This window comes from Nyctereutes procyonoides, unplaced genomic scaffold (genome assembly GCF_905146905.1).
Source record: "Nyctereutes procyonoides isolate TBG_1078 unplaced genomic scaffold, NYPRO_anot_genome, whole genome shotgun sequence".
Classification (NCBI taxonomy): Eukaryota; Metazoa; Chordata; class Mammalia; order Carnivora; family Canidae; genus Nyctereutes; species Nyctereutes procyonoides.
The window spans coordinates 40,105,945-40,131,338 of record NW_026575044.1 but is presented as its reverse complement, the minus strand read 5'-3'; the positions used below and the strand labels follow the sequence as shown (position 1 = coordinate 40,131,338).

Below are 25,394 nucleotides of genomic sequence, written 5' to 3'. Positions count from 1 at the left end.
CTTCACGCCAAAATATACTGCCAGTAATAACTTGCTATAAAAGCCATTCTTTGAAAAAAAGATTTTATTTATTTGACAAAGTGGGAGAGAGAACATAAGCAGGGGGAATGGCAGGCTCCAGGACTCTGGGATCATGACCTGAGTCAAAGGCAGACAGTTAACCATATTGAACCACCCAGGTGCCTCCATAAAAGCCATTTTTAAACCTGTAACATTTTTTGGCCTCAAACATTAATACAATCTAGTTCCAGCTTAACTCTTCAGCTCTATTTCTGTGCAGAACCCAATGTCATAGTCAAAATAAATGGCTATCTTTGTGCCTTCTCCCTTCCACACTTCTGCTCATACCATTCCTTCCATTGGGAAGGTTTCTCCTATTCACTCTTTGCCAGGTCCAGTTTTCAAGGACCAGCTCATAGTCTATCTTCTCCACAAAGGCTCCTTGACCACCAAATATGGTATTGATTCTCTCCTTTGGTCGCTTATGGTAGCTATGATCTAAATTGCTCATGATAGAAATCGTAAACTGTAATTATTATTTTTTTAAGATTTTATTTATTTATTCATGAGAGACATAGATAGAGGGAGAGGCAGGCTCCATCCAAGGAGCCCAACGTGGGACTCGATCCCGGAGCCCTGAGCCACCCAGGCGTCCCCAGAAAAATTATTTACTTTTTAGGTCTTAGCTGTGCTCCAGTTAATAATCATCTGTAATATAATAATAATCTTATTACATCAGCTACCTATTAAATCAGTTAATACCAGGTTTGGGTTTTGTTTTGTTTTGTTTTTTCCAGCCGATTTGGAATTTAAGTCATACACTCAAACTTGAATGATTCAGTTGATTCCTAAACAAGATTGTAATGCTTCAGGTAGCCACCACTGTCTGACAATTCCCACTTAAGGGCAAAACTATGCAAAGTTATCTTTTGGTTAAGCTTCCTGTATTCTTATTAGATGACAATGAAGGGAGAAGGTATACATGGGAGGGAACAGGACTGAGTGTTCAGGTCGGTGCTGCTTTCCCCGCAGCACGATTCCAACCGAGAAAGTTAGTGCCGCTTGGCGTCTCACTGGCCACGCCTCTCCAGTGAGGCGACAGGGGAGGAAACTGCTGAGGAGAAAGCATTTTTGGAACGGGTGCCACCCGTTTGCAAATGAGCGCCCAGAACTGCAAATTCTCGGCAGAGGCCTCTATATGCAGAAAAGTCAACGGATACTAAGATACTGACTGACAAGGAGGGGCAGCCCGGGTGGCTCAGACGGTTTAGCGCCGCCGTCAGCCCAGGGCGTGATCCTGGAGACCCTGGATCGAGTCCCAGGTCGGGCTCCCTGCGTGGAGCCTGCTTCTCCCTCTGCCTGTGTCTCTCGTGAATAAACAAATAAGATCTTAAAAGAAAAAAATACTTCTAGTCCCAGAGAAGCCACATTTGCTTTCATTATTTCATTGGTGCTTTTCCACAGTCCTGTAAAACGGGCATTATTTCTACTTCACGGAAGAGGGAACTGCTCCTAAGCTACAGGGTCGGTGGACTAACTACTCAGCAAGGCAGCAGCTAAGAGCACTCCCTCGGCGAGAACGACTGCCGTCCGGGGCTCACAGGCGCTGCCCCCACTTCACCCGCCAGGGGCACCCCCGGACGACCCACCTGCCCTGGATTCCCGCGCGACTCAGGTGACCTTCCCGCGCGACTCAGTAGCCTGACTGGCCGCCATTCGCCCAGCTTCCCCAAAGCCGGAAAATCACCGCAGGTGCGCGCGCTGGCCTAGTCCCCGCCAGGCAGCACCACGCCGACAGGGCAAGGACGCCCATATGCCGTCACCCCGAGGGCGCTCCACGAATCCGGACCGAGCACGCTGTGGCTGACTCAGCCCCGCCAACGGCCGGCCGCACTGTCACCAGCGAGGCTCCCGGCAGCCAGCGGGCCTAGCCCTCGGCTCCCAGGCCGCTCTAGCCGCGCTCGGACACCGCAATCTCGGTGCTCCCGCCTGACGTCATCGGCGGGCGCCGCAGCGCGGCGGCGGGCACGCGCAGCCGAGAAGATGTCTCCGACGCCGCCGCTCTTCAGTTTGCCCGAAGCGCGGACGCGGTTCACGGTTAGTGGCCTGTGGGAGGGTGCGGCTCTAACCTGGCTCTATCTTTTTCCTCCTCTCACAGAAAATACTCGAATTTTGCCCTGGAGTAAGGCGGGAACTGAGGTGTGTGCCCCGCGGCGTCGGCTCCCGGCCCCGTCGGGGGCGGGGAGGTGGGAAAGACGCATTACTTGCCTCTTCGGTGCGTCCCGTGCTGTCCGCCTCCGTCCTCCTGTCGGCAGGTCTCTGGACCTCGCGGTCTGGGCGCCTTTGTGCCCCGCGTGGAGGGCTCATCCGCACACGACCTCCGGTGCGGTCGAGCTCTTCCGCAGCGCTCGCTTAGCCGGACAGGTGTCTCCAAAATTGCTTACGGGTGAGGGCGGGAGTGATTTTAGCCCAGGGGACTGGCTCGCGCTCCGCCGCCTCAGCTGCCAAGTCGTGGATCTCGGTCGCTTATTCACCAGCCTTTAGCCTTCCGTATCTCGCTCCCAAGAGATTAACGAGATCCTAAGTAGGAAAAGGCAGAGAGATCAGCTTGGGGATTGTTGCCGGATGTCATTTTATACTTACACAGTTTGGAAGAGTAGTTTGAGCATTTGGGGAAAGCCTTACAGAGCGTTTTCATGTTAGCGTATTTAACTCTTAGAATAGCACTGTGAAGTAGGCAAAGTTCTATTAAAGCCTGGTAGATGAGCTGGAAATTGAGATCACACCCCCCCCCCAAAAAAAAAGTAAGGTGATGTACTTCGCTCGTGTTTCTGACGTCAGACCCAGTGTTCATTTTACGTTGCCCATCAGAGCATGAAGAACCCTGTTCTAAGTTGCTTGCCTGTATTTGTTTTTAGCATTTGCGCCAATATTTCAAGTTATGATTCAACTACTTGAATAGTTAACTGTGCTTACCTAGTTTTAGTGACGCCAGAATAAAGTTTTCTTGTGTGCACATTATTTTTTTACCCCATTCAAAGAGCGTTCGTTTGTTAACCAAGTAATGTCTTGTTTATGTCTCCAGAATCGTTTTTCTTTCTGTATGTTTTTCTGCAATCCCTGGTGCTCTGAAATTCTGCTAAGAGTAATTGTTAGAAATATCCAGTATGGGGACGCCTGGGTGGCTCAGTGGTTCAGCGTCTGCCTTCGGCTCAGGGCGTGATCCCCGGGTTTGGGATCGAGTCCTACATTGGACTCCCTGTGAGGAGCCTGTTTCTCTCTCTGCCCCTCTCTCTGTGTCTCTAATGAATAAATAAATAAAATCTTAAAAAAAAAGAAAATAAATATCCAATATACTAGTCCTGGAGGGGACCATTTAATTTGAGATCATCTAGTCCCGTGCTTCTTAAGGTGTAATGTGCAGTGGAATCACTTGGAGATCTTGTTAAATGTAGATTCTGGTGTAGTAGGTCTGAAATAGAGCCTGAAAGTCTGTATTTCTAAGTTCCCAGGTGATGCCACTGCTGCTGTTAGTAATAAGCATCTACAACAGCATATTTATTTATTTATTTATTTATTTATTTATTTATTTATAAGAGGCACGGGGGGGGGGGGCGGGGTGCAGAGACACAGGCAGAAGGAAAAGCGGGCTCCATGCAGGCCCGATGTGGAACTCGATCCAGGGTCTCCAAGATCAGGCCCTGGGCTGAAGGCTGCGCCAAACTGCTGGGCCACCAGGGCTGCCCGACAGCCCCCTTATTTAACTGGTAAAGAAATTGAAGCACAAAGAGATAAGGAGATATGCCGAGGATTATACAGTCTACTCTTGGCAGAGTCAGGAATGGACATTTCCAGTGTAAATTGAATCCCTGGGGGTAGTGAGATAATTTTCCAAGTGTATGTGAGTTTCTACAGAATGAAAGACTTTCCAATATTTTTGTCTTTCATATTTCTTTTTTTTAAGGTTTTATTTTTAAATAATTTCTACACCTAAAGTAGGGCTTGACTTACAACCCTGACGTCAGGAGTTACATGCTCTAGCTACTGAGTCAGAATCCCCTTTTTATTGTTTTGACTTTCATTTATGACTAAGACAATTAGCAGGTATTCAGTGTTGACTGTGTGTTAGAGACTGGGCTGAGCAAAACTAGAGAAGATGGGACTTGAGATGGGTCTTAAAGAATGGATAGGATTTGCATGAGCAGGTGGGAATAACAGTGAATGAATACACTAGAGTGAGCTTGGTAGAAAATAATGAAAAAATGTCTAGACCTTAGTGGAAACTGTATGTTAGATGGTAGTGGGAAATAAGATTGGATAGATTGAAGGTGATAGCATCAAGGACCTTGAGAGGGAGCTGTGAAATTTTAAAACCAAAGCCTGTAAATAAGGAGCCATTTGGAGATTAAAAAAAAAAAAAAAGTAGAATACTTTCATGAATGTGATATGTAAAGAAATGGTAGGGAGGGAAAGCCTGGAATGAGAAAGTCTAGTTGGTAAGCTCTTGTCAAATTTAAAGTGATTAGAGTTTGCATCATTAAGTGGCATTTGAATAAGAATTATTGATGGAATGACTGATAGTTTTTCCCAAGTCTGTTTCTAGTTAAACATACTGTTGATGAGTGATGTTTTTCAGTAAATAATAGGCAAAAATCTTTCCACTTACATGCTATTTTTATTTTTCTAGAAGTCTACCAGAGAGGCCCTGAACAACAAAAATATCAAGCCATTGTTGAATACCTTCAGCCAATTACCTGGCAGGTAAGGCATTGATATCCATGAAATACACTTGCCCAGATCTTTATACTTAACCTTGAGCTGTTTAAAAATGCAGGTGTCTTTTGTTTTTAATAGTGAAAATGAAAAAAAATGTACCCTTGACCAAGCTTTCAGAGGTGTTCTAGAAGAAGAAATTGTAAGTATGTTTTCCTTGTCAAAATTTTGCTGCTAAATTAATAAATGTTATTTTTAAATTGCTTTTATTCTCAGAATGGATATTTAAACAAGATTATTTTTTCTGCAGTGAGCTTGCTACTTTATGAAAGCTGACTTGATCATAGTATAGGAATTATGTAATAGTTAAGCATTTTGACAGCACAAGTACAATTTAAGGGGTAAACCCTTAATCCCTCTACAAGTGAATATAAGAAAAGTTGATGAGGTTTTCCTGAGCAAGAAAGCACTATAATTTGAAGGTGGACTTTCTCGCTTTGCTCAATAAACAGTGACACATCCTTTAGTAGCATAAAAGGTCTAGTCCAAGGATATTTAGCATGGGAACTCAGATTCCATGCCCTCATTTTCCTGTGGCATCCTCATCCATTAGCATACAAAAATAGCCAGAGCCTATCCAACTTTGGTAGAAAAATTTAACCTAAACTTGAAAACTCTGAATTTATTTACCATTAGGGGGGCACCCAAAGGAAAGGAAAACTTTCAGCAGTTTATTCTTGGTTATGTGAAGGTTGTGTCCCAAGAAGCTAGATCCTTTTCTAATGGGTACAATACAGTGTCCCTTCCTTTTAAACAGTTCTGGCATCAAAACTCATTTTTTTCCTCTTCTTCAGACCTAGTCATGTTATGAGGCATTCCACAAGTTACTTTGCTTTTCTGAGCCTCAGTTTCCCATGTAAGAGGGTGTATAACCTTCTTCAGGGTTATATAAAACAACACATAATGAATACTTAAAAAGTTCTAGTTTCTATAATGTTATGGAACCTAAGTACTACCTCCCTTTTTTTTTTTTAAACCCTCAGGCAGGGATCCCTGGGTGGCACAGCAGTTTGCGCCTGCCTTTGGCCCAGGGCACGATCCTGGAGACCCGAGATCGAGTCCCACATCGGGCTCCCGGTGCATGGAGCCTGCTTCTCCCTCTGCCTGTGTCTCTGCCTCTCTCTCTCTCTGTGACTATCATAAATAAATAAAAATTAAAAAAAAAAAAATAAAAATAAAAAAGTAAAATAAAACCCTCAGACATATTGATGCAACAGTGCAGTTAATTCCCCTGGCCCTGTCTTTGCCCTGTGCCATTGATTGAGTTATGGCCTCAGTGCTTGTTTACTTGATTAGCTTGTAGCCATAATCATGCTAATGTAACCATCTTCCTAAGATCATTGGATTTTAAGTGAATCACCCCCTTATTATTTACTTGATCTATTTTTGCGATTAGTGATTCTATTACTGTTAACTCGTTTTTTATATTTTCATCTTAGTAATTTTATTTTCTGCAAGAAATAGGTTTGTCTTTTGTTTCTGATACTTTAATGTCAAAGGATATGTTTTTATTGTTACCAAACTAGTCTGGACTCTGGCTCCTAAATTAAATTGTTTTCTCCTCTGTTGGTAGATAAATCATTCATCATGTGAAAACGTTTTAGCTATTATTTCTCTTGCTATTGGGGGAGTAACTGAAGGTAAGTACAGCATTGTTTTTCTAAAGTAATCATGGATGTGACATGCTTTATTTAAAAGTTATTTTCCTTATACCTCTCCATCTATATGATTTTGTTCGTTTTTCAAATTCTGCCTACCACCTTTGCCAAGAAGTTGTCCCAACGAAATTAGCTCACACTTCTCGTTTCTAGTACGCAGCACACATTTTGACACTTTCTTTGTTCTCCAGTTGTTTCATTTATTCAATAAATATTTATTGAGCATCTACTATGTGCCTGGTACTGAGATAGGACTTAAACATTTAGTGATAAAGAAAACATATCACTGCCCATAAGTAGCCTAGTGGCTGATGGAGGAAACAGATGTGTAAATTTTTTACTGAGGTATAATTACTGTGAAGTGGGAATGAAGTGTGATTGAAGAGACTCTCTAAACTCTGAAGGAATCAGGGAGGTCTTAGAAGGGAAGCTGTAACAGGAGCTGGGATGTGAGAGATTCTGGATTTGTCAGAAAGGAATACAAAGCTGTGTAAAGGCCAAGCTTAGCCTGGCTAAAGAATTGGGTGGAGCAGAGGGGTGAGAGGATGATAACAATGGTGAGGAAGGAAACAGGAAAGGTAGCTTAGGGTCATTGTAAAGGGCTTTGTATACCATGCTAACAGGGAGCTATGGAGGAAGAGTTGGATTGGGAGAGACTGCTGGCAGGAAAACTAGGTAGGGGACTGTTAAAATGGGGCAGTGGCCATGGGGGATAATTGCCAGACTAAAAAAGGCATATAGGAAGTACACAGTGCCTAACACATAGAAGGAGCTCATTAAATATTTGCAGAAGGAAACAGTGAAAAACTAGTTCATCCATACTTTTTAGCAAATGTAGTTGAAATATTTATTTAATGTATGTGAAAAATGCCTTTTAATCTGCAAAGTATTACATATTTATTCTTTTGATACCTATTCCTACAAAAACTAGAACATTCAAGGTAAAAGTAGTCTGCTAGTGTAGCAGCATGTTATTCTGTGAACTTAAGCATAACTCATAAATTCTGACTTGACACTTTAAACTTTTATACAAGATGTTCATGTCAGCATACTTGAATGAGTTCTGCAGTAGGGAGTGTTCCTTGCCCAGTTTTTGCCAAACAGCAGTTTACTTAGTTCTTTGATTACCTTGATGTGTTACTCTTGTAGACTGGTAATATTTTTAATGCTTGAAGTTCAGAGTCTGTTTTTAGAACTTTATTTGAAAAAGATAAGGACTTATGATAAAAGCTTAGATGCTTTTTTAATTTTAATTGGATGAGGAATAGTCCATCTCAAGAGAGATTATTAATTGTGTTCTTCTTGTGACGTTTTCACATTATCCATAAATATGTTTTATTAAATTCAACTCAGCAAATATTTATTGAGCTTCTGTTTAGTGTCAGACACTTTACTGCTTAAAAAGTACAAAAATACCTACCCACAAAATCTCATAGTCTACATAAAAATAAACAGGATATGATAAATGCTCTAATTTATTTATACTGTGCTTCAGAAGTATAGATGGGGTGGCCCGTTCAAAGGTATCAGGAGTTTTTTAGATGCACTGATATTTACTGTGTGCTTTGAAAGATGGAGTAGGAATTTGCCACATGATAGGAGGGAGACTGTGTAGGCAGAAAAAAGCATTGTGTACAAAACCGTGCAAGTATCAACATGGCAGAATGGGAACTGAGGAAGGAGTATCTGTAGGCAAGGTTAAGTGAAGCAAAGAGGGTGTGCAGAGGCTGGGGTGCAGGTTGTTGAAAGTTCTGGGGATCACACTATAATGCAGCTCATCAGAATCACCAGTGAATCTCTATTTTTAAATGAGACTGCAAGGTCTCAGCTTAGTTTTACTCAATCAGAATCTTTTGGAAATCTAGGTAATTTTCTTAAGTTCTGTAATTAAATGTGAGTTAACTTTTGTCACAGTATGCTGCAACTACTGCCAGGGAGTATTCTTAAATCTCTTAGGTATACAGGGCATATAGTATCTCAGAGTCTTAAGTGGTAAGGGACTTCAGCAGTTGTCCAGTCCAGTCTCATCTCTAGCCTTTCCTGCTCCCTTCTATAATGTTCCTGGCAGATGGTCATCCAACATCTATGCCTATTGATGGGGCTTTCTATCTTGATTGCTTTTAGTCTTGTCAGGTTTCCCTTGTACTGATCATAGTATAGGAGTTTCAACTGAGTTGAAATCTGCTGCCTTATGCCACCCACTGGTTCTTGGCAGTATCCCTCACATCACATTCCAGATGTGATCCTACCAGTGCAGAATAGAGCTGGATATATTACTTGTTTTTTTTTTTTAACTTATTACAGTGTTTTGGGCTTACAGTGCTCCCTAGATATTTTCTTTGCATACTATGCTTAAAAGCCTACTTTTCTTAAACACTTAGTGTTACTTTAAAATGGAAGAAAGAATGAGCAGGAAGATGAAAGTACATTGAGCTAGTCAAATGACCCTTTCTTTGAAAAATATTTTAATTTATTGTTTTAATTAAATAACATTGAATTTTGAAATAACTTTTTACTCTACCATTCTTTCCCCTGAAATGATGCCTTTATTTTAAATGTTTAATGGATGAAATCAGTATCAAACTTTTTTATTATCTTTTTTGAAGGTAAATCAAATCACAAAGATAATTTAGCAACATTATGGAACATTTGGAAATGAGCAAAAGGGAAAAATACTACTCATAATTTCTCTACTTTAAAAAACTACCATTCATTTTGGTATATGTTTTTAGTTTCTTTAGTTTTTTTTAAAAACTTTTATTGTTGTAACCATAATATACGTACAGTTTTGAATCCTGCCTTTTTCACTTAACATTATATCATAAGCATTTTCCAAGTTATTATAGTCGTCATAACCATCGTTTTTAATTGGCTGCATTATATTCTTTTGAATAGCTTAGTGGTGAAGAAAACAGACTGTGGAGCCAGACTGCCTGGGTTCGTATCCCAGCTCTACCACTTACTGGCTCTATGGCCTTGGGCAAGTTATTTAACTTCTCTGTGTCTCAGTTTTCCCATTCTATAAACTGGAGGTAATATCTACCTCATAGGGTTATAAGGATTAAATGTGTTAGTATACGTAAAGCACTTTCTGTGCCTGACATATAGTAAATGCTCTAGAAGTGTATCAAGAATTATCATCATCATCATTATTGAGTGCACATACCAAAAATTACTTAAGTATGTCCCATTTGGGGACTTTTAGGTTGCTTCCATTTCTTGTCTCTTAAAAATTTGTTAGGAGTGACAAAGTATGCTGTTGAGATATTTTTCAGAATTATTTTGCATGGGCTGTTTTACCGTACAATTTTTTAAACTTTTAAATTGGCTTGTGCTCCACTTGAAGGTATTTGTACTGCATCTACACCTTTTGTATTGTTGGGAGATGTTTTGGATTGTCTTCCTCTGGATCAATGTGACACAATATTCACTTTTGTGGAAAAAAATGTTGCTACTTGGAAATCAGTAAGTGCCATGGTTTCTTTTTCTGCTAACATTATGTTTCTGTAGATCCAGAGTTCAGGAGATACAATTTATTTATTTATTTATTTACTTTTTTTTTTCCTTATATTTTTATATTGCTGACTGCCAAAGAGTTTGTCCTTATGAGGGAATTATACTACTGTCTTGGAGGGGCTAAGTAAGAGTCATAGTGAAGAAAAAGTTCAAATATAAAATTTGACTGAGTAGTAACAATTAATTTGAAAATGCACACTTTCTTTAAAACAGTTATTTGGTATCATGTTTGTTCTGTATGTGAAAATATAATTGAAAATGCTATTTGTGGGGAAAAAGTGAAAGTGGTAGGGTAGACTCAGTGCATGTCAGTGTTCTTTAATATCTTCCTTTCTGTGACTTATTTTTGAAGAGTGTCTAACAACTTCTGAACAGTAGTAATAATTTGTATCTTAATTTCAGAATACATTCTATTCTGCTGGGAAAAATTATTTACTACGTATGTGCAATGGTAAGTAATTCAGTGGTAAATGATTGTTTTCTATAATAAATGTGGCTAGAAAAACAGATGGTTGAATTAAACATAAGTGATAAAATTTTAAAAATAGATTAGTATCTTCAGTTTTAAGTAACAGACTGATTTATTAAAACTGATCATTCACTTTAAATTAAACTGTTTCAGTTCTGGGCATAAGCTTAAAACCAAAAAAAGTTTAGTAAAGTTTATCTTGCCAATGCTAAATTCATTTTATTCCGAATTTTTTAGTGCTTTTTTGGAACAATAGTTTCTATTCTAATTTTGAGAACTGTTTTAGAAAAATACTCTTGACAGACTGATTAACAAATTTGGGTATAGTTGTAATAAACATAGAATAATCTCCTATAACCTTCATTTCCATATGCTGTTAGATCTCCTAAGAAGATTATCAAAATCCCAGAATACAGTCTTCTGTGGACGAATTCAACTCTTTTTGGCCAGGCTTTTCCCTTTATCTGAGAAATCAGGTATGCTTTTATACATTAAATAAATGCTTTGAAGGAGAGTCTTTTTCAGTTTTTAATGAATTAGAAACTCCTGTGATGATAACAAGTAAAATGGTTCTATAAAGTTGAAAACATAGAAAATTGTCACTTTTTTTTATTGGTAAATAACTATTTATAGTAAATAAATATAACTATAGTTATAGTAAATAACTATACTTTTGGTAATGTATAATACAGGTAACCCTTAAAGTCATTGATTTTTTTTAAGTATAGTTGACATACATTAGTTTCAGATCTACAGCATAGTAATTTGACAGTTGATTCTTTAAGTTCCAAATTTATTAATAATGAAAATCTGCAGTTAAATCACATAATATAGATACGCACTATCACATCTCTATTTCATTTTATAATGTATGCCAATTTTTCTCCTGCCATTTTCTCCCTCATAGTCACTATTTAGGCACATTTATTTTCTTCCATTTCTTTTTATTTTTTTAAGATTTTATCTATTTGACAGAGAGAGAACATAAGCAGGGGGAATGCGAGAGGAAGAAGCAGGCTCCCTGCTCTGCAGGGGCTCTATCCTAGGACTCTGGGATCATGAACCGTAGGCAGATGCTTATGACTGAGACGCCCAGGCACCCCTATTTCCTTCCATTTCTTTTACCATTTTTGTGTGTGTTAAATGTAACACTCATATAAAAAGTGCATAAAATAAATATATACTATAATTATTCTGAATCACATTTTTGTGTAAGCACTGTCGAAGTCCGGAAATGGAACATAACAGTTCTCCAGGGCTCTCCGTAATCTGTTCATATATGCCAAATTTTAATACCTCTTTCCTTCAGTCTTCTTTCCTTAATATCAGGCTAATATACCACCTACTTCATATGTTGTGAAGATTAAATGAATTAAAATACTTGAAGAGCTTACAACGTGCCTACATGTAGTGAGACCCATAGTAAATGTTGTCAGTGGTTTCTGTGTTTTCTTTTTTGTCATGCTAGATCTTGTTTTTTCTTTCCTACTTAACGTAATCAAGATTGATTTAGATTACCTAGGTATTTACTGCTTGTATTTTTGACCTTCTAGTTGTGAAAAATATCCCTGTAAGACTTTTCTTTAGTGCAGGTCTATGTTTTGTCTGAAAATCTTTTATTCTTAAGGAATGATTTCAATAGATAAAAGATTCTAGGTTAGCACTAGATGTAGGATTTAATCATATGTAAGATAATCATTACTCTGCCTTTCTCTTCCATTGTTCTCTAGACAACACAAATACCAGTGTAACTTCTTTGAAGATAGTCTAGATTTTTTTTCTCTCTCTTTGCTCTTTACTTTTTTCTTTAAGGTTTGTTTGGTTTGTTTTTTCAGTTGTACTATGATGTATCTTACTGTAGATTTTTTTCTTTTTTTTCTTTTTTTATCATATTTGGGATCTATGGGAATCTTAAATCTGGGTTAGTAACTTTAATCCAGTTGGCAAAAATTTTAGCCATTATTTCGTCAAATATTGTGTATGCCTCTTTCTTTTTTTTTTTCTTTTTTTTTCCATAATATTATTATACCTTGTCACTGTGTCTTCTGTCTCTTATTCTTTCTGTATTTTTATCTATTTGTCTCTATTTGTCACTTTCTGAATAATTTCTTCAGATTGCTTTTGCAGTTCACTCTTTGGAAGTGATGAATGATCAGCTGCTAAATGAGTTTTTAATTTTAGTTTTTGTTGTTTTCATTGTATTTTATTTGCTGAAGACTTGTTAAAGGTATTTAAGTCGGTTATGTCACTTACAGATTTCTTATTCCCTGCTCATATTTTCAAACTTGTTCTTTAGTTTTTAAACCAGGATAAGCATTCTTATGTATCTGATCATTCCAGTACCTTAAGTCTTTGTGGGTTTGTTTCTGTTTCTCAGGATGTCTTCTCTTTGTGTCTTGTTAGCATTGGGTGTAATATTTGAAAAAATATTGAGGGATTAATTTTGAGGCCTAGGATATATACATTTTTCCAGATAGAATTTTCATTGCTTCTGTTAGGCACCTTTAGAAGGAGGCTACCACTAATCCAGAGTTCCCTTAATTCAGCCCAGTTTAAGTCCTGTGTTTCCTTCAATCATTGAGGAGACTTGGCTCTGGAGTATAGTTTGGTTTACTGTAACTTGAAGGTTATAGCCATATGAGTTCCCAGCCTTGAAGATGGTTGGGGTGGGATTTATTAGATTCTCCACCTTTTTTGGGCCCAGATTTACTTTTACCATTCTAGCTTTGGGAAGTCATGAAAAGGGTAGCTCAGTTTTACAACTGATTCTCCTATTTGGCATATGTCCTCAAGACGGAAGTGGCTTTACATATCAATGCATTGTTTATCTTACTTGCCTTCTGGATGTTTGCCATGTATCCCTTACTTTCTTGTTAGCTCTTTTTTGAAAGTTTTTTCTTAAACCTTTTTTTTTTTTTTAAACTTCATTGTCTAGAACAATGCTGTGAACATGGTTTATGGTTAATACCTTGTAAATTTTTATGGAATTAATGTAATTTATCCAAGGTTTTTGTCTTTAGTAGGATTAATCTGAATTAATTAGCTAATTCGGCCTTCTGTTACTGCAAACTCACCCTTTTTTATTACTTTTTTTTTAAAAAAAAAAAACTTTCAGCCTGTGAGTCCATGTGTCATACAATTCACCATTTAAAGTGTACAATTCATTGTTTTTTAGCATATTGACAGGGTTATGCAGCCATGACTACAGTCTAACTTTTGAACATTTTTCCTACCCTGTACCCAGTAACTGTCATTCCCAACTCATCATCATTCTTACCCTCTCCTCCAGGTTCTAAACAACCATTAATCTCCTTGTTCTCTATAGATTTTCTTATCTGGACATTTAAAAAATGGAATAATGAAATATGTGTTCTTTTATTGACTGGCTTTTTTAACTTAGCATAACATTTTCAAGATTATCTGTGGTATAGCATGTATCAATATTTCTTTTTTTTTTTTAATATTCATAGTATGGATAGAACACCTTTTGTCCATTCATCAGTTGATGGACATTCGGATTGTTTCTGCTTTTTTGCCTATTGTGAATAATGCTGCTGTGAATTTTTGTTTATAAGATTTTATTTGGACATATATTTTCATTTTTCCTTGGCATATACCTAGGGTGAAATTGCTAAGTCATATGGTAACTCTGTATTTAAATTCTCAAGGGACTACCAAACTGTTTTTTGAAGAAGCTGCACCATTTTACAGTCCTATCGTCAGTGCAAGTGGGTTCAGGTGTCTCCACATCCTTGTTAATGCTTATTATTGTCTTGGGTTTTTTATTATCGCCATCTTAGTAAGTATAAAGTGGTATCTCATGGCATTTTCCTTATGACTAGAGTTGTTAAGCATCTTTTCATGTGCTTACTGATCATTTGTAGCTCTTCCTTAAAGAAATGGCTATTTTATTTTTAAAATTAAGTTGTCTCAATTTTAAAATTTTTTAAAATTGAATTGTCTTTTTATTAACTAATTGAGTTAAATTAAAATTGAGTTGTCTCAAATTTAAAAATTGAGCTGTCTTTTAATTAATTGAGTTAAAATTGAGTTGTCTTTTTATTAATTAGTTTTATGAGTTCTCTTTATATTCTAAATAATAAACTCTTATCAGATATGTAATTTGCAAATATTTTCTCTCATTTTGTGGATTTCCTTTCACCTTCTTGATAGTATTGTTTGCAACACAAAAGTTTTAGGTTTTTATGAAATTTGGTATATCTATTTTTTCGTTTGTTGCTTGTGCTCTTAGTGTCATATCTAAGAAATCATTGCTTACCCTATGTCACACAGATTTATTCTTGTGTTTTCTTAGAAGTTATTTAGCTCTGTGGTCCATTTTGAATTAATTTTTGTATATGGTATGAGGTAGGAGTTCAGTTTCATACTTTTATGTGTTAATATCCAGCTGTCCCGGCATCATTTGTTGAAAAAACTATTCTTTCCCCCATTGAATTGGCATCTAATCTTCTTTATGCCTTCAAAACACCAGCGTTAGTAGAACCTTAGGGTGTTGGCACTAATTCTTGTCTCTGCAAACCTTTTTGTTCTCTATTTTCACGCCACTAACCGGTGCTGTTAGTCTCAGTTTTACTTCCTCAGGGAGCCTCTCTTTTCAGCATCTAATCTAAACCTGCCACCACAGTCACCCATTATCACCACCTGATTTCAAATCTCTTCTTAGCATTTAGCACCACTGTTTGTGTTGTTTACTTCTTGTTCTGTGTGCGTAGAACAGTGCCAGACATCGCATTGCCTTTTAAATCTGTGGTAAATGAAGGCTGTGTTTTGTGAAATGAAGTGTGCCCCCTCCTAACTAAAAACTCCTAAGTAGTTTCTTTACTGGAAGTTACAGAAGACATAAGAACAAGGTTTCAATTTTCAACCATTTTTTTGGTCCTTCCAGTTATTTCCAGCCTCCACTCTCGTCCTTTTTTTTTTTTTTTTGCATTGCATAATCCAAATTTGGTTATGATATGGCCTCATAAAATACAGCTAGATTTGGAATATTAATTTTTTTAAAGATCTGTCATTTTAGTTCAGGAAAGAGAATGGTGTATAAATTTCCTTCTCTATAGTGATCTTGTTAGATTTTTGTAGCAAATTAAGCTGCTTTGATAAAATGAATTGGAAGTTTTCATATTTTTCTTTTCTAGAAGAATTGGAGTAATTGTGTTTTATTTCCTTCTTGAATGTTTGGTAGAGTTTACGATTGAAGCAGTTATCCTTAACAAAGTATTATGGCTATGGTTTGGTTTATGAAACAGATTTGCAATTATTCAGACTTTTCCTTTTTTCTTGAGACAGTTTTGGTAACTTTTTTTTCCCCTGGGAATTTGTGAATATTATCTAAAATTTCAGAAGTATTGACATGGTGCTATTTATAGCTTCCCCCCATTCTATTTTTTTTAATTGAGGCATAATTAACATATAATGTTCTGTTAGTTTTAAGTGTATAATGATTCAGGAATTCTCTTGTTACTCAGTGCTCATCAAGATAAGTGTGCTCTTCATCCCCTTTATTTATAGAACTCCTCATTTTTTAAAGAATGCTTTAGCGCTTTTTTCAATGTACAGCATTACTAAAGTGGCAAGACATAAAGAATCCATTTTTTTCTTATTGACTGGTTGAAAGAATAATAATATGTTGTTTAAGGTAGCTTTAAACATTACATATCCTTTAATAAGTGGTGTTTTAAAATGTAATTTATAAATTATAAAAATAACCTATTTCAGAAAATTTGGAAAATGAAGAGGAAAAGCTGTTTATAATTAATCCTAGCACACTAACATAAGCCAGGTTGGCATTTTGGGGTGTTTTCTTATAGTATCTTTTTTAAACATTTGTAGGGATCCCTGGGTGGCTCAGCGGTTTGGCGCCTGCCTTTGGCCCAGGGCACAATCCTGGAGTCCCGGGATCGAATCCCACGTCGGGCTCCCGGTGCATGGAGCCTGCTTCTCCCTCCTCCTGTGTCTCTGCCTCTTTCTCTCTCTCTCTCTGTGTCTATCATAAATAATAAAAATAAATAAATAAATCTTTTAAAAAAAATAAATAAATAAACATTTGTAGGCACTTGACATTCACTAGGGTATATCCCAAGACCTGCAAAAATCCAGTTCTGTGTGTAATTTAGCATGTGAAGTATGCCTGAAATTTTTGATGTAATGAGAATTACATGTGCTATATTGAGTAATAGAGAATAGACAAATATTTTAAGCAGTCACTGCTAAATGAGCAACCAGATTCATTCACTAGCTTAATGATTTGATAGTGTTTTTTTTTTAACTTTAGCTTTTTGTTCTGAAATAACTTTAGACTTAAAGAAGAATTGAGGAGGTAATAGAGTACCTGAATAACCCCTCACCTAATGTTAGCTTCTTACATGACCACAGTGCACCAAAACAGTTACCAAAACATTGGTGGTACAGCACTGTTAACTGAAGACTTTATTTGGATTTTACCAGTTTCATCACTGTTTTTCTTTTTTCTGTTCAAGGATTCAGTCCAGGATCCCACATTGCAGTCACTTGCCATGTTGCTTTACTCTCCCTAGTCTCAGTCTTTGCTTTTTTCATGACTTAGACACTTTTGAAGAATACTGGTCAGGTATTTTGCAGAATGTCCTTCAGTATAAGTTTGTCTAATTTTTTTCGTAATTAGATTGAGTATAGATTTGGGGGAAGAAGACTACAGAGGTGATATGCCCTTCTTGGTGCATCATTTCAACATGTTGTTGATATGTCTTATTACTGGTAATGTTATCCTTGATCACCATATTTTTCTGTTGCTAAGTTGCTGTTTTTACCTTTGTTATTCTTGAAGGCAAATACTTGGAGACTCTGCAAATACTCTTCTTCTTAGACTTTTGCCCACTAATTTTAGTATTCACCAGTGAATGAATATTGCCTGCAGCAATGATTTTTAGGTTGTCCTAGTGGTGATTTTCGATTTCTCTTATGCCTTCTTCATGTATTACTTGGGATTCTTCATAAGGAAGAGTTGTCTCCTCTCCCTTATTATTAATTCAGTAACCTGTTTTAATGTGAATGTAGATATTTTATTCTGTGGGTTACAATCCCATAATATAATTATTTAGTTTCTCACTCAGATTGTTCTAGTTTTGCCCATTGGGAGCTCTTTCATGTTTTCCTGGTATGAGAAGATAGTCTCGGCTCATCTTGTGTTTTCCCTACCCCACCCCTGGAATCACCCACTTCTCCAAAGAGCCTGATTCCTTTTATTTAAGAATAGTATATAGAAGCCAAGATCTGGGTCCTAGATCTGCTAATTACTACTGGAGTATCACTGCTTCTGGGTTCTTGGTGGACAGAGCTAGGAAAGATATGTATGTATTACAAACCCGTGTGTGTGTGTGTGTGTGTGTGTGTGTGTGTGTGTGTGTGTATTTACTTCTGTGTCTGCCTGTGTATTTTTAAACAACCAACAACAAAAAACATGAGATCATTGTGAAACCTAGGAGTTTAAACCAGTACCAGTATTAATGTTCATTTATAAGTTCTGTCTTTGACAGTGAGAAACCTGACTCTCATTAACTAAGGTTTATTTACTGTATATGTTGTTAACACTCTTACTTTTTGATTAATACAATTTTTATTTGTGCTTCAGGGAAATTATAAATTACTTTGTATTGCACTCTGTAAAATTGTTCTAAACTATTAATAACAAGGACAACTGTATTTGTTATAATGTATTGTGTAGAATTCTGAGTACTCTGAAGGCACCTTAAAGAAATGAATTTTAGAAAGGATTTGAAAATCAAGTGTGGTGTTATTTCTGACTTGATCTTTTAATTTTGGATTTATCATTTTCTTTGTTTTGGTTATATGACAGCAAAGTTGTATTCTTCAGTTGTTTGGTGGGTTTGCTTTGAAAATCTTTTCTTTCTGCTTCTTTCTAATAGGTCTTAACTTGCAGAGTCAATTTAATCTGGAAAATGTCACTGTTTTCAATACCAATGAGCAGGAAAGCACCTTGGGTCAGAAGGTGAGGCTAAGAAATCTAACAAACATATTTATAAGTTTATTACTAAGATAACTCCTGTGAATGGGTCTTCTAAGTCACCAAAAATTTTTAAACCTTTATTTCTAATTTATAGAAATAATGTGTAGTCTGTATAAAAAATGCAAACAAAATAGAAATATTTAAAATAGAAAGTACAAAAAAAAATAGAAAGTACAGCTACCCCATAATCCAATAATCCAAGGCCCCAAAGGTAAACACTTTTAGCATTGCCTGTCTTTACAAGACTTAATATGTGTGTAGTTTTATTCCAAAATTGAGGTCATACAATACATATTGTTCTGGAATTCACTTTCTTCTTTTAAGAGTATAAAATGGATGCATTTCTGCATCAGTACATTAGATTTGTGTCTAAAGGTTCCTGATAAGTCTTCCAAGTATGTGTGTGTGTGTGTGTGTGTGTGTGTGTGTGTGTATAATATATATATATCTCATAATCTTGTCAGTGGGCATTTGGATAATTTCTAATTGTGAAAAATGGTTAACAACATTATATATAATGAATGGTATTGTAGATACCATTTCTAAATTATGCAGGTATTTCCTTGGGATAAATTACAGTAAATGAAATTGTGTCAAAATGTTTGCATATATCAGATTTTGATAGCTATTGACCATTTACTTCTCAAAAAGGTCATACTCATTTATACCATCACCAGTGGCACTTGGAGAATGCCTGCACATTTTCACACGGCCTCATACCAACCTTGGGAATTACCAATTTTAAAAAATCTTTGCTTAATTGATATATACTTGAAAAAGTAGATCTTTGTTTTAACTTACATTCCCTTGGTTATTAGTGAAGTTGAGGGACTTTATGTTTATTGGAATTTATTTTTTTTTCTGTGCCAATTAGAAGTAGTAAAGAAGAGAATTACCTATTCATGCCATTTGCTCATTTTACTTTTGAAATATCTTTTTCTTACTGATGTATAGAAGCTCATATGGGATTATATTAAATCACTGCCTACCATTTTGTTGATTTTTTTTCTCATATAGCTTTCTTATAACTTTATTTATGGTGCTTTTGCTGTATAGAATTTTAAAATTTGGATATAATATTAATGTTTGTTGGTCTTTTAATTGTTTCTAGCCTTGTGTCATGCTAAAGGCTTCCACTCCAGAAGATTATATAAGCCTTTTTGTTTTCTTTTGATGCTTTTATGAGTAATTTTTTTTTAAAATCTAATCCAGCATGAATGTGGAGTATGGAGTAAGTTAAGTTATAATTTTATTTTTTCCAAATAGTGAGCTAGTTATCTCAGAACCATTTGTTAAATAATCCATATTTGCCCACTCATTTTTAAAGGGACATCAGGTATAATCAACTCTATTTTAAAGATAATTTATGATATATTCAGAAGACAAATTTCTGGACATTCAACACCTATTCTTCATTTAGGAACAAGTTATCAAGTTTAAAAAATTATTAATTAGATATAACTAACATCTCACTGTAAATTAGATTATCTTACATAATTTGTTCCTTAAAATGTAATTATTATCAATTTGGAAGTGGTGTTGTCTTAAGATTTTTAAAAATCTTGCCTCTCACTGTTATATATCTTTTGGTACTTCTTGGACTATTTCATGTAAACTTGTTATTTTGAATTTCTCACTATAGAACTAGACACTCAGCATATCATAAAGTGTTTCCCAAAAATAAGAGTTCTCTGTTGGGTTGGGGGAGGATTTCTATGGTCAAATTAAAGTTGGGACAAAACTACTTAAGTATACTTTGAGTTCTTTACTACAATTTTTAGAGTCCTTAATCAGTTCTCCGAAAGGTCATTGTATTTATTCCCATAGAGAATCTACAGACCAGGTTTGGAGAAATACTGATTTAAAACTTTTTAACTATATCTTCATGACTATCTTATGTCATTGTCATACTGCTCTTGGGTTCTTAGATCTTTGTCACATAGAATTGCCATTGCCTTAAAGAATAACTAGTTTTTTTACAGAAGCATGACTAGATTTCTCTAAAAGCATCTGTCTAGCAGTGTGTGAATGATGTTATTCCAGCATTTGTCTTCTGCCTGACAATTGCTTTGTGACACATTGTACATTTTTTTAAATTTAGCACACTGAGGATAGAGAAGAAGGAATGGATGTAGAAGAAGGTGAAATGGGAGATGATGAAGCTCCAACAACTTGGTGAGTTTTAGAAGTTCAAGTACAAGTGTCAAGATATACACAAGGAAGAAGGAAATCATGCTTATAGATTTCTTTTATTTGGTTTTTTATGTGTATTATAATTATAAATCCTAAATCACTACTAGGCTTTATCAGTTGGTTTCTAAATTACATACAGACAATTCATTATTTACATGGCCTACTTTACGCATATTCCTAACATTTGAAAACCCAACCATAGGCAACCTAGGCACTCCTCCCCTTTTTCCTTCTATTAACTTTGTGGACCTAGTGCCTGTGGATAATGGGCTGGCTTTTTAATGAAGTAAGAAGAATAAGTAACCTCCTTTCCCTCTTCTTCCCTTCCCATACCCATCTTTTGTTTCGTATCTCATCTGCTAACTCTGTGCTTTCTTTCCAAATAATTTCTTCCTAATGCTCATTAGGAGCAATTAGGAAGAGAAAAAGGGAGATATGAAGGAAAATATTCACTTCCAGGTGTCTGAGGTGACAAAAGTTATCAGTTGCAATTGAATTTCTCGAGGATCAAGAAGAGTTTCTAATACCTGCACAGAGAGATGTGTATACCTGCATCCCAGATTTCAGATTCAAACACATTATCTCCAAAGAAGCATCGAGAGTAGTGTGGCTCCAGGCTGAATTCCAATTCTAGCCATGTAACCTAAAGCAATTACCTGACTTCCCTGCAACTCAGTTGCAGTGTCTTTAAAATGTAGTAATGGGGGACAGCCCGGGTAGCTCAGCGGTTTAGCGCCACCTTCAGCCCAGGGCCTGATCCTGGGGACCTGGGATGATCGAGTCCCACGTCGGGCTTCCTGCATGGAGCCTGCTTCTCCCTCTGTCTATGTCTCTGTCTCTGCCTCTCTCTCTCTCTCTCTCTCTCTCTGTGTGTCTCTCATGAATAAATAAAATCTTAAAAAAAAAATATATAATGTAGTAATGGCCCTACCTGCTCATTGAGATTATTAAATGAGATGGTGCTTGGATATGGTCTAAGATACACAGTAGTTATTGTTTCTTTAGTTGTTGATGTTATATACAGTGATCTACGGAAAGCGCTTATTAGAACAGTTTATTTGTTAGCTCTTATTACTAGCTATAGTTCTGTGTTTTGGGTTTTTGTTTTTGTTGTGGTTTTTTAGAGACCTATTTCTTCATGTACATTGTGTATAGAGTATACTTTTGGGGTCTGACCTGAGCAACATAAAGGATCAAGGCAGTAGGCTTCAACATAACAGGTCACCTGAAATGTAAAAAGAGCCCCCAAAGACAAACTGCCCAATGCAGTTTTGTGTAGTTAGACTCTGCCTAAACCTGTATAGATAAATCGGCCCCATTGACTATTAGCTAGTCCCAGTTGCAGAAAAATCAGGTAAACAGGATTCAATACTCTTAGTCTGTCACAATCATTTTATTTTATTTTGTCCTTTTTTTAATTGAAATGTGGTTGATATACAGTAATACATTAGTTTCAGGTATACAACATAATGATTCGTGTTTTTACACAGTAGGACGTGATCCCCAGGATAAGTCTAGCTGCCATCTGTCAACCTATTATAATGTGTTGTTGACTGCATTCCCTATGCTATACTTAACATTCCAGTGACTTATCTTAAAACTGCAGGTTTTACCTTTTAAATCCTCTTCACTATTTTTTAAATAAAGGAAGAGATTAGGAAATTACTTTGTGACTAATTGTATCACCAGATTGTTTTAGGCACTGTCATTTACAGAGAACACATTACCCATGTATCTATAGTATGAAGCCCATTTCAGATTTGGGTCAAATACACCAGTAAAAAATTCTGGATTAAAAAAAAATCCAATTTAATGTTCTGTAAAATCACCAGCTCAACATTTTAAAAAATGTCAAGTTGCAGAACATCTTGGTTAAAATAGTTACAAAACTTTTTTTTTTCTTTTTTTTTTTAAGATTTTATTTATTTATTAGAGAGCATGAGCGGGGGACAGAGGCAGAGGGAGAAGCAGATTCCCCACTGAGCAGGGAGCTCGACTCAGGGCTCCATTCCAGGACCCTGTGATCATGACCCAGGCCGAAGGCAGACACCCAACAGACTGAGCCACCCAGGCACCCCGAAAACATTGTTTTTATTTTTTTTAATATATATATTTTAAAGATTTATATATTTATTCATGAAAGACACACAGAGAGAGAGAGAGAGTCAGAGACAAAGGCAGAGGGAGAAGCAGGCTCCCTGCAAGGAGCCCAATTCGGGACTCGTTTCCAGGTCTCCGGGATCACACCCAGAGCAAAAGGCAGATGCTCAACTGCCGAGCCACCCAGGCGTCCCAACATTCTGTTTTAGACTGTAACTCTCACCTTAATATGTTACGGTTTTCGTATACAACAAGTAGTTACATATGCTTTGTGTAGATAAATACAGAATCCAGATGTATTTGTGGAATGTTGAAGTTAGAGGTCAAATTGCAGTGGATCAAAACATGAAAGGAGGGTGAGGATGTGGTGACATTGAGTGTAAATGATTTTCAGGACATTGAGACATGAAGAAAAAGCCATGGAGGGACAGCATGGATTGGAACTTTCAAACGAGAAGATATTTAAAAATTTTAGTGCCTCAATTAAAAGGTTTTCTAGTAGTCATATATTAATACTACTATAAAATTTCTCCTGTGAGGCACCTAAGATAAATACTAGGCCAAATGAAAAAGAGATCAGAAGGTTTAATAAGTAGGCGATGATAATTAACAACTTAGAGTAAGATTGTTATTAGTATCAAACAGTAAATTAAGATGTGAGCTTTCTGGCAAGTGAGACAATAAAGGAACATATAATGGTTACGTAATTCTCATTCTGATTAGAGACCGTATCGCATTAGTAAGAGGCAAACTTTTCTTGTACTACGTTTCAAGAGGTGTTTATTATATTCTCATATGTGGTAACTGAGTAACTGTGTGTGTGTGTGTGTAACTGTACATATAAAACTAGAAAATCTTCAAAAGCAGTTTGGTTTCAAAAACATTTCTTTTTTTAAAATTTTTATTTATTTGAGAGAGGCAGAAATAGAGAAAGAGAGAGAGAGAGAATGACTAGGGAGGAGAGGGAGAAGCAGACTACTTGCTAAGCAGGGAGCCCCACATGGGACTCGATCCCATGACCCCAGGATCATGACCTGAGCTGAAGGCAGATGCCCAACCAACTGAGCCACCCAGGCGCCCCTCAAAAACATTCTTTATTAAGCGTATGGAACTACACAAATACCATGTTATTTCATGGGTATTAATTATTTTACATGTGGCTTTTTCTTTTTTCCAATTTACTTGCACATTTTGGAAAATGTTCCTTTTATGGGTTTTATGTGTGCATGACTTTTTTTTTAACTTGATCTGTATAAAACCCAGATTTTTTTTTTTTTAAGATTTTATTTATTTATTCATGAGAGACAGAGAGAAGAGAGAGAGAGGCAGAGACACAGGCAGAGGGAGAAACAGGCTCCATGCAGGAAGCCTGACGTGGGACTTGATCCTGGGTCTCCAGGATCACACCCTGGGCTGAAGGCAGTGCTAAACTGCTGAGCCACCTGGGCTGCCCAAAACCCAGATTTATAATCTCGTTATAAGTCAATGAAATTGCTTCAGTTATAGAAAATAGTTGATGTCAGTTGACGTTCAGATCACTGTTTTCCTGTTTTCAGAGTTTTTACTAGGAAAGAGTGTAGAAAGAATGAAAGTTAACATGCCCCTTCGATTTTTTTGACTACTGCTGATTCTTGATAAAACTTTTGGCAGGAGCTGGATTTTGGTCAATTAAAAGTTGTCAGTATTCTTCATTATTGATTTGAAACAAGATCCACATGTTTCAAATATTAGTAGTTCTAGCAAAGGTAGCATTCTTTTATCTCAAGGTAAATAAAATAGTTATTTACCTTTATACATAATTCAAAGTGGTTATAATTTAGGTAAGTACCTAAGTATAATTTCAATCCTCTTTTGTAAAATGAAGTGCATGCACTTTGTTAAACTGCTGTTTTCTTGCAGACCAAGGGCTTTTTCAGTTATTGCCAAGTTCAAAGCTTTGTTCCAGGCAGTTACAGTTGTCAGAAGTGTGAATCTAATATAAGTGATCTGTTACTATGTGTGTAGGTGTATGTGGGTTTTTTAAATCTATATACCAATTAATATAAATTTAATAAAATTCTTTAAATAGGTATTTTATGATACGAACTTGTACTTTGTAATCTTAACCATATGAATTAGAGTCATATGGTGAGAATCTTTATCACATGTGTTTCCACATGTTATACTAAACTACTTTTCCTTTGGCATTCTTCACTAATGGCTTTTCAGACATTTTTCTAGAAAACTGATTTTTGCACTACACACACACACACACACACACACGTATGTATGTATGTATGTATGTAGTATGCATGGCATTTTTCAGGTTTTTAAACATTACCCTCTCACCCCAAAACCTTAAAAATTAAAAAGTACATGATAAAAATTATACTCCTTTTACTTTTCTATAATCCTTTAAAATACATTATAATATGGCCCCTGATACTCCCTAGTCATTAAAAAAGTAATTTTAAATATATCCATCTCAAAGATGAAGAGTGGAAGATTAACTTAGCTTCCTATTATTGACCAGACTAGAGAAGGCAAGACTCTTAACATCATAGTGCTGTGTGGCTCACTAAACCCCAACCCCCTTCCTGTTTGCCACATGAAATTACAGTCTTCCTTGGAACACTTGTATGGCTATGAGGCTTAGAGAAAATGCTAACTGTAATCCATAGAT

General features: G+C 36.5%; 1 protein-coding gene across 1 annotated transcript in view; it reads left to right on the top strand.

Moving 5' to 3' along the window:
* Positions 1-706: 706 nt before the first annotated feature.
* The window catches only part of THOC1 (THO complex subunit 1), a 56,643-nt gene continuing 31,955 nt past the window's right edge, over positions 707-25,394 (top strand). The window contains exons 1-9 of the mRNA XM_055324618.1: positions 707-2,097; positions 4,688-4,761; positions 4,855-4,915; positions 6,347-6,413; positions 9,778-9,896; positions 10,350-10,398; positions 10,797-10,892; positions 18,339-18,421; positions 20,541-20,614. Of these exons, the coding sequence (XP_055180593.1) occupies positions 2,044-2,097; positions 4,688-4,761; positions 4,855-4,915; positions 6,347-6,413; positions 9,778-9,896; positions 10,350-10,398; positions 10,797-10,892; positions 18,339-18,421; positions 20,541-20,614 (677 nt within the window). The 5' untranslated portion in view covers positions 707-2,043. The remainder of the gene's footprint in view (positions 2,098-4,687; positions 4,762-4,854; positions 4,916-6,346; positions 6,414-9,777; positions 9,897-10,349; positions 10,399-10,796; positions 10,893-18,338; positions 18,422-20,540; positions 20,615-25,394) is intronic.